The sequence below is a fragment of the Moschus berezovskii genome, chromosome 20 (assembly GCF_049115385.1).
Source record: "Moschus berezovskii isolate FMDL1 chromosome 20, NW_MosBer_1.0, whole genome shotgun sequence".
NCBI lineage: Eukaryota > Metazoa > Chordata > Mammalia > Artiodactyla > Moschidae > Moschus > Moschus berezovskii.
Genome location: NC_142479.1, coordinates 43,303,376 through 43,320,072, shown reverse-complemented (window position 1 = coordinate 43,320,072; position 16,697 = coordinate 43,303,376). Strand labels below are relative to the sequence as shown.

Here is a 16,697-nt window from a genome sequence, read left to right as displayed (position 1 = left end):
CCCCAGCTCCAGTTGGGGTCGGGCAGGTGATTTGCTCTAGCCACTGGATGTGAGCTGAAGTGACATGTGTCACTTCCATAAAGAACCAACATGATTCATCACATCCTCCACCATCACAGAGGTGCATGTGGGGAATGGGAAGAAGGAAAACCCCTAGCAAAGTTAGTCCAGATGAAAAGAGGGAAATGCAAACTTGGCTGACAAAGGAGGTACGACTATATACTCACAGAGTCTATTGAGTTTTAAAATCATAAAAAAATGAATGCTTTTCTATAACACAGGTTACTAAAATGACTCAGGAAAAGATAGAAAACATAAATAGCCCAGTGATCACTGAAGAAACTGGGAAAGCTGCCAAAGAACCACCTCCAAAAACTGTCCTGGAAAGGTTGTTTTGAACCTTCAAAGAACAAGTAATTCCTTACCTCACCATTGCACAGGAAAAGAAGTGAAGAGTCTGCTTAACAATGTTATGGCTCAGTGGTAAAGAATCCACCGGCCAGTGCAGGTGACATGGGTCTGATTCCTAGGTTGGGAAGATGTCCTAGAGGAGGAAACGGCAACCCACTCCAGTATTCCTGCCTGGGAAATCCCATAGACAGAGAAGCCTGGAGTCCTGCAGTACCTAGGGTCACAAAGAGTCGGATAAGACTTAGCAACAAAAGAACACATGGGAATACTGAATGCCCAAATCCTAACCAACTAAATCTAGCATTGTATAAAAATAACTAGCAAACATAGTCAAATAAGATCAACTGCAGGAAGGCAGGGAGAGCTCAATACTAGAAAATCTACTGAGGCTCAAGAATGTAAAACACAAGGTCTTCATGTGTAGGAACTGGAGGAACTATCGTTGGTGTTATCACCAGCACAGAAAACAAGGCTTGGAACACAGTAGATGCTCAATAAATATCTATGGCATAAATTACTGAGTGAACGTAGTGACAAATTAAAGGAGAAAAATACATGATCACCTCCAAAGACCACGACAATATAGTCAAATTTAACTTCAGTGCCAAAGAAATCAAAATAAAATAATAAATCTACGCAACATGTAACATGATTAAAAAACAAAGTCTCTCAAACCAGTTATCATGCATTTCCAGAGATAATAAGACAGGGAAGTTCACATTTCACAATATATTCATCAGTAGTTTAACACTGTTCTATAAATCCTAGACAACGCAATTAGACAAGAAAATATGATAAGTGTAATACTGGAGAGGAAGAAACAAAATTACTATTTGTAGAAAATATGATTACTACTTGTAAACTCAATACACTCAATTTCTGTTAAAGTACTTATAAGCAATGAGAAAGTTTGGATGAAGGTGATTAAGATAATTATACAAGAATCAACAACTTTCCTACATCCCAACAACAAAGAGTAAGAAAATATCACTTAACAAAAGACTCCAACCATTAAGGCTACTGTGAAGAAAGCTGATCGCCGAAGAATTGATGCTTTTGAACTGTGGTGTTGGAGAAGACTCTTGAGAATCCCTTGGACTGCAAGGAAATCCAACCAGTCCATTCTAAAGGAGATCAATCCTGGGTGTTCATTGGAAGGACTGATGCTAAAGCTGAAACTGCAATACTTTGGCCACCTCATGCAAAGAGCTGACTCACTGGAAGAGAGTCTGATGCTAAGAGGGATTGGGGTTGGCAGGAGACAGGGACGACAGAGAATGAGATGGCTGGATGGCATCACCGACTCGATGGACATGAGTTTGGGTGAACTCTGGGAGTTGGTGATGGACAGGGAGGACTGGCGTGCTGTGATTCATGGGGTCGCGGGGAGTCGGACATGACTGAGCGACTGAACTGAACTGAATGTACATGGAACAACAGACTGGTTCCAAATAGGAAAAGGAGTACATCAAGGTTGTATATTGTCACCTTGCTTATTTAACTTCTATGCAGAGTACATCATGAGGAACGCTGGGCTGGAAGAAGCACAAGCTGGAATCAAGATTGCCGGGAGAAATATCAATAACCTCAGATATGCAGATGACACTACCATTATGGCAGAAAGTGAAGAGGAACTCAAAAGCCTCTTGATGAAGTGAAAGAGCAGAGTGAAAAGGTTGGCTTGAAGCTCAACATTCAGAAAACAAAGATCATGGCATCTGGTCCCATCACTTCATGGGAAATAGATGGAAAAACAGTGGAAACAGTGTCAGACTTTATTTTTTGGGGCTCCAAAATCACTTCGGATGCTGATTACAGCCATGAAATTAAAAGAGGCTTACTCCTCGGAAGGAAAGTTATGACCAACCTTGATAGTATATTAAAAAGCAGAGACATTACTTTGCCAACCAAGGTCCGTCTAGTCAAGGCTATGGTTTTTCCAGGGGTCATGTATGGATGTGAGAGTTGGACTGTGAAGAAGGCTGATCGCTGAAGAATTGATGCTTTTGAACTGTGGTGCTGGAGAAGACTCTTGAGAGTCCCTTGGACTGCAAGGAGATCCAACCAGTCTATTCTAAAGGAGATCAATCCTGGGGGTTCATTGGAAGGACTGATGCTAAAGCTGAAACTGCAATACTTTGGCCACCTCATGCAAAGAGTTGACTCACTGGAAAAGACTCTGATGCTGGGAAGGATTGGGGGCGGGAAGAGAAGGGGACGACAGAGAAGGAGATGGCTGGATGGCATCACCGACTCAATGGACATGAGTTTGAGTGAACTCCGGGAGTTGGTGATGGACAGGGAGGTCTGGCGTGCTGTGATTCATGGGGTCGCAAAAAGTCGGACACGACTGAGCGACTGAACTGATCTGAACGGAATGACAATAAGAAATTACCTAAACATATAAGCAAGATTATTCAGGACCTTTGTAGACAAAAACTAGATTATAGGATCATAAACAAACTTGAATAAACATGTCATTTCCAGAAAGAAAGAATTCTCATCATACTAAATACTGCAAAATTGTCAATTTCCCCCAACTTAATGCATACATTTTAAAACATACTAAGAAAAAACCAGTGAGCAAAGCCAAAAGAATATAATCAACATTTTTTTAAATAAGAAAGCTATTTGTAATGAGCTGTGACTATTTGGCACATGATCTTCAGACAAAGCTGTTGAGTCCTAATTGTCGAGCCAAGGAGCTGCCCCAGATGAAGCTAGGATGAGGGACCCAGACCAACTCCATTGCACTCCTGCCCAAAGGATGGGATGTACCGATCCACCCCTGCTCCATTGCACTCCTGCCCAAAGGATGGGATGTACCGATCCACCCCTGCTCTCCTGGGCAGCAGAGCCCACCTCAAATCCCTGCTCAGTGCCAAGGAATCGATGCTTTTGAACTGTGGTGCTGTGGAAGACTCTTAAGACTCCCTTGGTCTGCAAGGAGATCAAACCAGTCCATCCTACAGGAAATCAACCCTGAATACTCATTGAAGGACTGCTGCTGAAGCTCTAGGACTGTGGCCACCTGAGGCGAAGAGCTGACTCACTGGAAAAGACCCTGATACTGGAAAACATTGAGGGCAGGAGGAAAAAAGGACAAGAGAGGACGAGAGGTTAGAGAGCACCACTGATTCGATGGACATGAACTCTGGGAGAGAGTGAAGGACAGAGCGGCCTGGCGTACTGCAGTCCATGGCATCACCAGGAGTCAGAAACAGCAGAGCAACTGAACAACTGTTTAGAAAAAAAACTAAACATGACACCTCTGTGATGTCACACACCAAAATCACAGAATTTGACAAAAGGTCTGGTGGCAAAATAAAATTATATAAATGGCAATGAAAATGTATCAATATTTATGTAATCTTAGGCTGGGAAAAGTGCTCCAAAGCATAACATTTAAAGCACAAACCATAAACTGACAGACTTGAGGTCATGAAATATTAAAAATGACATAAAACAAAATATCAAAGGCAGAGAAAACTACAGAGAGAGTGCATGGCATAAGACAAAGTGTATATACTTAATATATTAGCAATGACCTTAAAATCAACAAGAAATAGTCATGAATATGACTGTAAAGAAATGGGACAAAACCTATGCAGGCAACTCAGAAAAGGCCACAAACATCCAACAGACATAAAAAATGCTCAACCTCACTGTAGAAATTTGAGAGGAAAAAAGGTTTTGGTTTTATTCAGGTAATTAACGAAGTCATAAAATTAGTTACTGATGGCGTTGGGGAGAAGAAATTAACAATTCTTCTGAGGATGAAAACAGAAAATGTGTGTGCGATTCATACATGTGAAATATATACTCACACAGTCTTAAAAACGCACTTATTCTTTGGTCCAGAAATTCCACTTCTAAGACTTCATCCTAGGAAAGTAAACCCGTAGGAAATACTTGCTACATGATTACCGAAGGAACTCAGTGGACTGTAATGTAATATTACATAGCTTTGAAAAATCATGCTGTCAACACAGCTACTGACATGGGATGATGTTGAAAATATAACACAAAGCGGGAAAAGACAGGCTGCAAAAAGTACACAGCCAATGGCCTCTGTCTTTAGGAATAGAAATACACCTATTAAAAACTTGGAAGACTATATCCAAAATACTACTGTGGCCTCCAGGTAGTCAGATGACTGGTTTGGGAGGTTTCAGTTTTGTTTTCTGGCCACACCATGCGGCAGGCAGGGTCTAAGCTCCCGACTAGGGGCTGAACCCAAGCCCCCTGCAGTGGAAGTGGGGAGTCTGAACCACCGCGCCACCCAGGAAATCGCTCCGGGTAGTGGGATTGATGATTTCTCTTTTTTTGCCTTTTTGCCCACCCACGAGTTTATAACTTTTCTGCAATAAACAAGTATCATCTACACAACCAAAAAGAAAGTTTAAAAAAAAGTAAATTGAATTCTGTGGGAAAATAAACATTTATCCTAAAAATAAACCCTGAAGTTGGAAAATGAAAGCAAAAACATCTGCTTCCTGGACAGAAAGGAGAGTTTAAAATTGCTAGACAGCCACACACTTCCCGAAGGCAGCGGTGTGTCAGGTGCCAGCTTGCTGGGACTCTCTGCACCCAACGGGAGAGCCCTAACTCTCCCCAACTACCAATCTCCCCATACCTCTCTCCAAACTACCACTAACTCCATGCAGAGTTGAAGCTTAATTGTATTATTTCCCATTGTCATCAATATACCATTTGAAATACATGTTATCATTATCAATATAGCATTTGAATCTCTTGATTATTACTAAAAGAGATCAAGAGATCCTTACTAATCCCCTCTAAAAGAAACAACCTTCAAATGAATGACTGTTTTGCTCAGCAACTGATTCACTTTGTCTAGAGGGGAAACTGGAGAAGGCAATGGCACCCCACTCCAGTACTCTTGCCTAGAAAATCCCATGGGCGGAGGAGCCTGGTAGGCTGCAGTCCATAGGGTCGCTAAGAATCAGACACAACTGAGCGCCCTCATTTTCACTTTTCACTTTCATGCATTGGAGAAGGAAATGGCAACCCACTCCAGTGTTCTTGCCTGGAGAATCCCAGGGACAGGGGAGCCTGGTGGGCTTCCATCTATGGGGTCGCACAGAGTCGGACAAGACTGAAGTGACTTAGCAGCAGCAGAGGGGAAACAGTCCTTATCACCCATCATGATACATTTCTTCACTGGATGGATAATGGGAGGGGGAGTCATTATCTGCTGCTGAGAAGAATGGCTCCTTGGAGATGACTTGCAGGTCTGGGAGAACAGAGTCCTGTAGGAGGTCCTGACAATGGGGAGCAGCCCAGCCCAAGGCTGCAAGCTGGCAGGTCTACATAGTGAGGAGCCTGGAAGACTCAAGCAGAGAATACATTCCAGATCTGCTAGCCTGCTCATCCGTCGGTGAGTACATTCTGTTTCTTTGTCACACACACACACACCGCAGCAGGTGGCCTGACACAGGCTTCCATAAAACTAATGAAAAACATCACTCTGAGACCTTACAAATGTGCACAGTGCTCCTTGGGGGACAGGTTTGGGTCTGCCCAGCCCTGTTGCATAACAGAAAGCCACGGGGAAATACAGGCAGGAACAGAAGAGTCCGATGACTAATCTGGAGCTGGTTCTGACTTTTCCGTGACGGCCTATTATCTGGGCCATGGCTCTTAGGAGGCCTGCTGATGGGCAAGTTAGTGTCTCAGAGACACCTTCAAGGAAAAGATCCTCACTGGTCTTGGCTGCTTTGGCTCGAGCCAAGATGTCTGCAGCACCAGTGCTCCTGGAGACGGCTGCATCCTCGGCATCTATCTGGGTACCCCTGGTGGCGGCAGTGGCATCCTAAGAGCTGCACAGCAGCAGTGATGCTCAGCCCACCTGGCTCTGCACCAGAAACCAAGCCTGCTCAAGGTGGCAGGCTGAGTAGTCTAGGAGTGGAAGATGGGGCTGTATAGACCAAACTTGACCTTCCACTCCCCCAACTCAGAGCTTTAAGAACCAAATAATCCAACCCAACCGGACTTGGTCCCTCCCACACTTCCAGAGCTCCTTGTCTACTCTCAAGTTCCTTGAACATCACCCCGTTTTGCACACGAGCACTGAGGGCTTCCCAGGTGGCACCTGCCAATGCAGGAGACATAAGAGATGGGGGTTCAGTTCCTGGGTCAGGAAGATCCCCTGGAGAAAGAAATGGCAACCCACTCCAATATTCTTGCCTGGAGAATCCCATGGACAGAGGAGCCTCGTGCGCTATGGTTCACGGGGTCACAAAGAGTTGGACACGACTGATGCGACGTAGCAAGAGCCCACTGACAGCCATCACTGGTCAGTGGCTGTGGGCATCTGAGAAGCCCTTTACACTCGGGAGCCAGTGTTTTCAGAGGACTGAATGGGCTCAGGGAGACTCACCAACCATTTCCTGGGTACTCAATATAAGCCAGGCTCCCTTTAACTCTTAATAGACATCTAAGGCAGGGGCTGCTCTGATATCCACCACCCCTCACTGGAGACTGAAGAAACCTCCTCACCAAGTCAAGGTGCCAGTTTTACCTCCATTTTCTCACTCAGTTGTGTCTGACATTTTTGTGACCCCATGGACTGTAGCCTACCAGGCTCCTCTGTCCATGGAATTCTCCAGGCAAGAATACTGGAGTGGGTAGCCATTCTCTTCTCCATGGGGATCTTCTTGACCCAGGGATCAAACCCAGGTTTCCTGCACTGCAGGGAGCTTCTTTACCATCTGAGCCACCAGGAAGGCCAGTTTTACTTCTATTTTCTGGGTCACCTGGCAGGTCTCTAAATCTCAGCTCAGGGCTCTATTTCCACACCCAACACAAACCACATGCCATTTGCAGAAAAAATACTCTATGTCTTTCGGAGTGCCTCTCACCCCAGCAACCGACAGACTCTCCTGAAGGTAAAAAACCCAGTATCCTAAGTCAGCATGAACTGATTCTTCCCTTAACTCCTGCTCTATCCTTCCAAAGCCCAGGAGCACAGCTGTGGTCATGCATCGGTACACCCATCACCATCCCAAAAGGAGAGAGGGGCCACGTCTGGAGCCTCTTGCATCCTTGTCTATGACCCAGGATCTCTTGTTCACTTATGTATTCAGTTGCCAAAGAATTTCAGAGAACCGACTATACACCAGGCATTAGGACAGCTGTCCCTGCCTGCGAGGAGCTTAAAGTCTACTGGGAAAGGCAAATGAGACAAGATAAAAATTACAGTACACAAGAGAAACGGGTTTTGTTTACTCTGCACAGCAACAGTTCGTGAACCAGCACAGAGCCCGGCAAATAGCAGGCATCCAATAAGCATTTACTGGATGAATGAAAGAATGAGCAGACAAGCCAGGAATAGCATCTGCCCAAAGGTACTTGCAAGTTCCCTGGTGGCTCAGAGGTTAAAGTGTCTACCTGCAATGTGGGAGACCTGGGTTCAATCCCTGGGTTGGGAAGATCCCTGGAGAAGGAAATGGCAACCCACTCCAGGATTCCTGCCTGGAGAATCCCATGGACAGAAAAGCCTGGCGGGCTACAGTCCATGGGGTCACAAAGAGTCGGACACGACTGAGCGACTTCACTTCACTTAAAGGTACTTGTGGCTACTGTTTATGAAGCATGCCCTGGCTGACCATGGTTTTGGGTGCTTTTTGGGGGTAATCCCAAGACCTCATTGCCACAATCACCACATCACCGGTACTCAGTCCAAGCTCGGACTGCTCGCCACACAAGAGGCCCGTAAATCGAGAGAGGAGCTGTTGGAGCAAGGAACAGAGACTTTATTCGGAAAGTCAGCAAACCAAGATGATGGTGGACTCAAGTCCTAAAGAACCATCTCGCCTGAGTTAGAATTCAGGCTTCTTTTACATTAATACTTAAAAAAAAAAAAAGGACAGTAAAGTCAAACATTTCTTGGTTTGGGTTAGCCTCCAGAGGGGATGTGTTAATTTCTTCTTCCCTGCAGTCATTCACAGGTGGCCCTGATCAGGAAGTTTCCTTGAAGCTAAACAAAGGTATTCTGGCTTAATGCTCTGGACCTGGGGGGCAGGACACCCAGAGATGGGCCATTGTGTGTAATTTAAGCTTATAGGCAACATCCCTTTAGTGATGAACTTGTCATAGAATACAAAAGGTCCTTCCCTATTACATCACCTCAGCAAAACCCTTATTATGCCCATTTTACAGAAGAGGAAACTAAGGAGCAGAGCCAGCTCAAGATCCTGTAGTCAGTAACCAACTAGCCAGATCCATCCAACTCGAAAGCCAGCGCTACCTGGAACCACCAGGCACTTGGTGGTTCGGTCTGGAAAGTCGAGAGATGCTTCCCAAAAATGGGCTGAAGTGAACGGAGAGGAGAAGGAATGTGTGCACAGATGGGAGAAGCAAACCAAGGAGGAGATAACACTTTTCCTACTTAACTGCAGTGGCCTTGAAACTTTTCCCAGTTGCTGGCACCCTCTCTATGGAGAAGTACTCACTTCAAGAGAAAATACTGCTAACTCCATAAGGTATGTGTAAGTACAGCATTTCCTCGTTGTTAAAGAGACTGGATCTGATCTCTGGCAGTTTTATATTCAGAAGACGTCCAAAACCTACAACTTACAGAAGGCAAGTTGGGTCAGATGCCAAGAAGTAGGACCACCCTCCAGCCCATCTCAGCCCTCCCTCAAAGACAAGAATGTCATCCTTTCAAAGACACACAGGACAAGCATCCAGTGGCTTGTTAAAGCATCACCAATAGGTGGTCCACCAACCCCACGCCTAAATTCCAAGCATCCAATCCCACTGCTTCTACTGAGTCAAGAAATTAAGCAGCAGCATTAGGATCATGCCTTGGTACATTCTCCGTAAGAGAAGCTGAAGGCTGCCCACTTTGACTTACCTGCATGGACCCCACGGTCAACTGGATTAATCAATAACCATGAACTGAGCACCAACTGCCTAGAAGGCATTGCACTATACACGCTGAGCATACAATGGCAGTCTGTACATTCTATGGTTTTGGGCTTGTAAGAAATCAAAAATAATGAAAAAGAAGAGCATTTCAGAGAGTGATGAGTGCTGTGACAAAAATGAACAAGATGATGGGGGGAGTGGGGAGAGGGGAGGGGGGCCTCTCAAAAGTTTTTGAGCAAAGACCCAGATGAAGAGGAAGAGGCATGCAGGAAGAGCAGACCCTCAGCCAAGCAGGGAAAGTGGAGCAAGGTCCCCAGGTAGAAATGAGCTTGGTGCGTCTGGGGCAAGGAAGGCCAGGAAGGCCGCCGTCGATGGAGCGCAGAGGAGGAGGGGTGGGCGCAACAGCATGAGAATGAAGAGACCAGCAGCGAGTCGAGGCTGGCCAGGGCCTGAGGCCCCTGGAAAGACGTGGGGCGCTCAGTGCAACGGAAGGCCACTGGAGGCTTTTCAGCAGCAAAATAATACAAACTAGTTTTTGCCCTAAAAGGTTCACTCAACTCAGAATGTCATCAAAACGGATAGAGACTAGTGATTAACACAGTGGGCTGATCCCCATGCTACCTGATAAAGAGTCAGAATTCATCCACAGGCCAGCAACCACCAGCGTCTCCATAAACAAGTGGCAAGTACCTCTTAGCGACCAGCTGCTTGGAGCTCCAAGAATATGCTTTCAAATTAGTAAGAACACCTGGTACCTATTCTGAAACCCAACTTCCATTCTCCCTTGGTCATTCCATCCATGGATGAGGCTGGAAATCAGGTTTTATGCCCAAGGTTTGTAGTCAATCTTCCTACTTTGAAACAAGTCCTGGAAAGAGACAGCTGTGTTTTAGGGGTACTGGGGAGAAAGCAAGAACACCTTGCTAACATTTTGCTTTGATGACCGAAGTGGAACCTCAAGACTAAGTGAGAAGGGAGATCCAGGTCTAAGGTCATGGGTCCCTGGTCACGTGGTTGGTCTGGAGTGAAGACCTGAAGACCCATGCCAGCCCCTGGGATGATGCAGAAGTCAATCACTAAAGACAGGTCAACTGGACCATCATCTGCTAAATGACCCAGACAGGAAAACACGGTTTCCGCATCCAGCATACCGAAAGGCAGCCCACGTGAGGCTCTGTCTGTGGCAATACCATGCCAGAAATCTGGGCTAATCTGCCTCTGCTATTCATAAATTCTCCCCCCGCCCCTGTGAAAGCACATGTGTTTGGGAAAAAGGAAAATGCATCCAAGTCCATTTTAGATATGGTTGCTTGGGAGCCATCTGGAAGCCTAACAAGCCGCCCGCAGCCCCCTGCCGTCAAATGCCCACTGTAATTATGGCAGTGTGCTTACAAGGGTAAGGGTGTTCAGTGTCCCCCGGGGAGGTCCCCACTCACGACTGGCCAGATGCCAGTTGGGGCTCCATTTCCCACCCAATGAAGGTATTCGGTTTCTTGGTAAACCTAGTGGAGGGCCCTCGAGGTGTTGAGCTTGTACTTGAACTGCACCCAAGACTGGTTTCTCTGCTTTCCCCCGGCCTTAAGACAGCACACCCAAATTCCCTGTCCACAGAAGCAACGGAAATCTCTCTCCAGGGACAGAAGTTTCACGAAATGCCCTCTCTACCTAACCAGTCTGTGTGCAGAGCTTGGGAAGAGACCCGCCAGAACCCTTATGTAACAGGAATAGACGCCGGCACCCCACACAGCGGCCCCAGGAGACACTAGCCCAGATGTAGCCCATTTTAGTGATGACAGCCAGCGGCGGGGTCTTGCGCTAGGATCCGGTTCTTTCCAACTCTGGGGCTGGGGTCCCCCACCCCCCCGCACCTGGCTGTGATCTTCTTTCTGCTTATCTCATCTTCCAGAGGAGTTGGGCCTCCTCCTCTGCAGCCTTCACCGCCACCCCCCTCCCCCCACCCTGCCACTGAAATCAGTCTCAGGACGGAGCGACGGCCGCGCCATTCCACCAGCACTTTCCCTGCCGCGGCCCCCACCCCTACCGATCTCTCCCCGCCACCTAACACCTCGACAAACCCGGCCAGGAAAAGAGATTCAGCATCTCGCACATCCAGAGCCCCCGGAGGGGCAGGCTCAGCTCTGTCAAGCCGACCCACCAGGCCCAACACTACCCCCCTCCCCGCGCCGCCGGACCCCACGACGAGCCCCGAACTCGGACCAGGAGGGGCATGCATCTTCGAAGAGCGACCGCGGGTCGGCGGCCTCCAGCAGGATCAGAGCGAACACCTGTTTCCAGGACGCTCTGGTGCCAGAGGGAGAAGGGAGCCCCCGGGAGGGGGGAGGTGTGCAGGGAGGACGAGGTGAAGGGGCAGCTGGGGACGCAGGTAAAGGATGCGTCATTCTTCGCTCTTGGCAACCGGAGACCCGGCGCGGCCGCCAGAGCTCCAGAATGGCTCGGGGGTCCGAGAGAAGTTCCGGGAGGAGGGATCGCGCCCGCGAGCGGCGCCCCGAGCTAAGGGAGAGGACCGGCGGGGGCCGGCGCGCCCGCTCCATCACCTACCTGCGCGCGCGGGGGGATACAGCCCCGCTGCGAGCCTGGCCCGCGGGTGACCTACCTGCCCACCGTCTGGTTGGCCAGCTGGCGCATGCGGTTGAACTGCTTCTTCATCGTGGCCCCGCTGGCGCGCTAGCCCGGAGCTGGGGAGGACGGAGCAGCCCGGAGCCCGCCGCAGGGTTACATGGCTCCCGCGCCGAGCCTCCCGGGCGGCGGCACTGCGGAGCCTCCCGAGCCGTCTGGCCCGCGCGCGGCTCCCTCCCGGGGGCTCCACCGCCTACTCCTCGTGCAGCCGCGGAGCCCTCATGGCCACGCCCGGGCCGCCCCGGCCGCCGCCGCCGGGTCCGCCCCGGCCGCTGCCCCCAGCCCCGCTACGGCGCGGGACCTGGGTCTCCGCAGGCTGGCCGCTGACCGGCTGGCCCGGGGCTGGAGGTGGGGGGGGGGGGGTCCCTGCTGCGCCTGTGCGGAGGGCGCCGTGCATTCTGGGGCTTGTAGTTCCGCGCCTGGCGCCCACCTCGCCACGGTCCCGGGTGTCCACGTGGGGCCAGCGGCTCTGCACTTCAAAGTTCTAGAAAGGGAAAGGTTTTCTTGCTTTAGAAATAGCAAAGTGGAACCGAGAATACAACAGCAAATAAGGAGCATATATTGCCTTTTTTTTTTTTTTCTTTTTAATGAAATACAGGGCATGTACAATATCATGTCAGATTCAGGTATACTGGGTTTCCCTGGTGGCTCAGAGAGTAAAGAATCTGCCTGCAATGCAGGAGACCTGGGTTCAGTCCCTGGGTTAGGAAGATTCCTTGGAGAAGGGAATGGCTACCCACTCCAGTGTTCTTGCCTGGAGAATTCCATGAACAGAGGTGCCTGGAGGCTGCAGTCCACTGGGTCGCAAGGAGTCGGACAGGACTGAGGGACTAATACTTCAGGTGTTTTACATGATGACTTGACATTTGCAAACCATCACCACCATAAATCTAGTAACCAACTGTCCCCACACAAAGCTATTACACTGTTACTGACCATATCCCTTATGTTGCAGAGTCCAACAGAACTGAACAACTGACATATAACTGGAGATTTGTGCCTCTTAATCCCCTTCACCTCTCACCCACTGCCTCCCACCCTCCTCCTTTCTGGCAACCACCTGTTTGTATTTAAGAGAACGTGAGGTATTGCTGCTTTGAATTCCCAGGAGGAAGACATGCCTGCAAGAACATGGCTCATAAAGCTGCAGATGATTAACACTGAGGGCTGGGGTTAAGCCTGGGGCAAGAGTGTCGGGCAGATTTTGCACCAGGTGTAGCATACATCCCAGAAATGTGATGCTTGCTTTTCAACAAACCTAGTAGGTAACCAGAAGCCAATGAAATAAATGATAGCGGCATCATGATCACGGGTTCCAGTTTGACCAGGATCACTTTCTTGTGTGGCTTAGACTCCAGCCTCATGTCCCTTCTACCGCTGAAGACCAAGTGCCATCAGCTGTGGCTGAGCAGCAGCATCCTACATGGCAGCAGCACATTAGCATCAGTTGGCTTTTGAAAAGGGGTCATGACTTTCTGCAGCCTTTATCCTTTGGAAAACAATGGTGACTTCAGTTAGGTTTTATCATCATCTACCAAGTAAGAGCATTGTGTTGGGTGGGAGTGTCTTTGGATCAAAGAGATTTGAGTATTATAACTCCAAATACCAGTTATATAACCTTAGGGAGAAAGTATATATATACTCTCTCTAAGTCAGTTTTCTCATCTCCAATAGAGAAATAATACTGCTTGAGAGACAGCAAAGTTAGAGATCTATTTGCTAAACTATCAACAATCAAGTAACATCTAAATTTCTATATAGTACATTAATTATGTCCTCTTCATTTACTACAAATAAGATTAGCATGATTGCAATAGAGAAAAATGCTATTCCTACAGCAGAATTACTATTGTGACAAATGAAAGAACTTTTTTTTGCAATGGGCTATTTTGCATAGGTTGATTATAGTCTCAAGATGTCCTACATATGGTTCTAAGTATCTTGCTGACCAGCTGAACAAAAGATGGTTTGAGGCATGTCTTGGCTGAATGAACATGAAATCTTTAATTAAGTTGTGAATTTAGCCTCAGCTTATTAGGTCAGCAGCTCTAGCCAATTAATAAGTTAAGGCATTATTTGCTTTTAACCAAGTTATGCCTATAATGTCAATATAATTTTTCTACAAACTAAAGTTATTTTCATTTTGAGAATTTTTTTTAAAACCAAGTCACAGCATGTTTTTATATATATAAATAATAGTGAGGCAGTAAGGACACGGGGTGACTTTGATTAATAGCACTATCTCCCGTAATGTCTAGAGTGTCCAGTATAGTAGTCACCAGCAGCACATGGCTATTGAAATTAAAATTTAAAATGTAATTCCTCAGGACTTCCCTGGTAGTCCAGTGGTTAAGACTCTGTACTTCCACTGCAGCGGGCACGAGTTCGATACCTGGTTAAGGAACCAAGATCCCTGGACGCCACCTGGTGAAGCCTAAAAATTAAAAAATAATTTAAAAACATTGGGGCTTCCCTGGTGGCTCGGTGGTAAAGAATCTGCCTGCCAATGCAGGAATCACAGGTTCGACCCCTGATCTGGAAGATCCCTCATACTGCGGAGCAACTAAGCCCTCTTGCCACAGTTAGTGAGCCTGTGCTCTAGAGCCCGGGAGCTGTAGCTACTGAGCCCATGTGTCACATCTACTGAAACCTGAGGCCCGCAGAGTCCGAGCTCTGCCACCTCAGTGAGAAGTCCGCACAGTGCACAATGCAACAAAGGGTAGTACCCGCTTCCCAACAACAGAGAAAAGACCGTGCATCAACAGCAACCCAAACCAGCCAAAAATTTAAAAATCTTAAAAAAAAAAATACTATCCTCCAATTAAACATTTTAAAAGTTAAAAGCAATAAAATTTAGTTCCTCCATCACCCTAGCCACATTTTAAGGGCTTCATAGCCCCATGTGACTAGGGGGTTGCTGTGTTGAACAGCACAGAATTAGAAGATTCCTATCATCTCAGAAAGTTCTAGTGGACAGCACTTGTCCTCCAGAACTCTGGCAGACAACTCCAATATCATGTCAGCCTCTGCCTTCAATGCTGAGATATTTCAGTTCTGTTCTGCTTCTCCTCAAAAGACAGCCTACCCTGCTAGACTGTGGTCTAATAATATGTTATTAACTGATGGTTTCTTCACAAGTTTCTGTTCTCCTATGAGTTTTTTATTCCATTCAAGAAGCAGCCAGGGCTTTTTCTGCTTCCTACCCCAGGGAGGGGATGACAGTGCAGAAAAAAGAGAAAGGAGTGTCAGATCTTTTCATCTCTCAAAGCAGACTTCAGAAACACATGTGAGAGAATAGAGTTTTTTTTTAAAAAGGGGGGGTTTGAGTTTGAAGATTATGGGCTTTGGAATGTTTATGTCTATGCCATAAATAGCAGCGTTTGAAGAGTATCCTACCCTGTATATTCTAGATAAAGAACCCCCAAGCTGTGGGATACTGAAGATGATGATAGGGGAGTGGAAAAGGAGACAGGGAGAGGAAAAGTAGATGATGAATGTGCTGATTTTATTATTGTTCAAAAATTTCACTGCCTTTCTCCATAGGAAGGGATTTTACTTCCTCTTCTCTTTAAGGTCAAGATCAATCACGTGATTTTCTCCTGGGACACAGAATATGCACAGAGGTGATTTATGTCTCTTCAGAGTAGAAACTTTAAGAGTCATTTTGTGATCCACCCCCTTCTTTCTTTACAATCCCACGAGACCAGCAATGAGCTGTTGGGGGCTGCTGTGGATCCGAGTCATGGTGATCCACTTGGAGTGAAAAAACAATACCTTTGTTGTTGTAAGTCAGAGGGAGGTTAGTAGACTGTTTTGTTACTGCAGCATCACTGAGTCTAAGCTGATCACTACAGAAGGAATCTCTAAGAAAGCGACTTGCCCTGTGCCCTTCCCCGGGTCCCAATTTAAGTAGAGTCCAGGTAGGTTGGAGACAGGTAGATTACATAGCTATGGGTCATATAGCAAAGGTCACAGAGACCCTCCACATGGAGGACCTGGATTGCCCAAAACACAATGCCACGTGCAGTGAACATGTGTGCTAGGAGGGCCTACAAAGGTACCGAAAGAGCTGGACAGGATGCTGTTGGCCACAAAGATAAGGAGAAGGCAGCAATGGCTAGGTGTGGAATGAAGAAGCTCTAGATTGCCTGAAATTTGATTTCTACCTCCAGAAGAATGGACTGAACGTTTCAATTAAGTGCATTTGAAGAAGAAGATGAAAAGGGGGAGGAGGAGAGAGGAAGGAGAGGGGGAGGCAGGGGAGGGGGAGGAAGGGGAGGGAGGAGGGGAGAAAGGAGGAGAAGGCGGACAAGGAGAAGTAGGAAGGGGAAGAGAAAGAAAGAACATTCTACTTCTTACATCCCTGACTTTGATCTATGGCAGGGTTACATTTCCTGCTCCTGTGGACCTTAAATGTGACTACATGACTTGCTTTGACCAACAAAAATAGGGGCTTCTTACTTGCTTCAATAATGTTGTACTACTATTTATCTGAGATTCCTTTCCTCTGAAATCTGATATTCCACTTGGAAGCCCCTGAATTAGTTTTAGCATCTTCATTCTGCACCCCAGCATTGGCTGGAGCTGCCCTGTCCAACTCAGAAGTCACAAAAGACATGTGCTTATTTAAAGTTAAATTAAATTCAATAAAATTAGAAATTTAGTCCCTCAGTGACACTAGCCACATTTCAAATACCCCCAAACCACACGCCATATTAGATAGTGTAAAACAGAACGTCTGCATCGTCACTGAC

The 16,697-nt window shown here is 47.1% G+C and overlaps 1 protein-coding gene across 3 annotated transcripts in view; it reads right to left on the bottom strand.

Annotated features, from left to right (window-relative positions):
* ARHGAP44 (Rho GTPase activating protein 44) overlaps positions 1-12,265 on the bottom strand; it is a 122,642-nt gene extending 110,377 nt beyond the window's left edge. For all 3 annotated transcript variants that reach the window (XM_055407311.2, XM_088828915.1, XM_055407312.2), the window contains exon 1: positions 11,921-12,265. In XM_055407311.2, the coding sequence (XP_055263286.2) occupies positions 11,921-11,973 (53 nt within the window). In that variant the 5' untranslated portion in view covers positions 11,974-12,265. The remainder of the gene's footprint in view (positions 1-11,920) is intronic.
* Between the last annotated feature and the right edge of the window lie 4,432 nt (positions 12,266-16,697).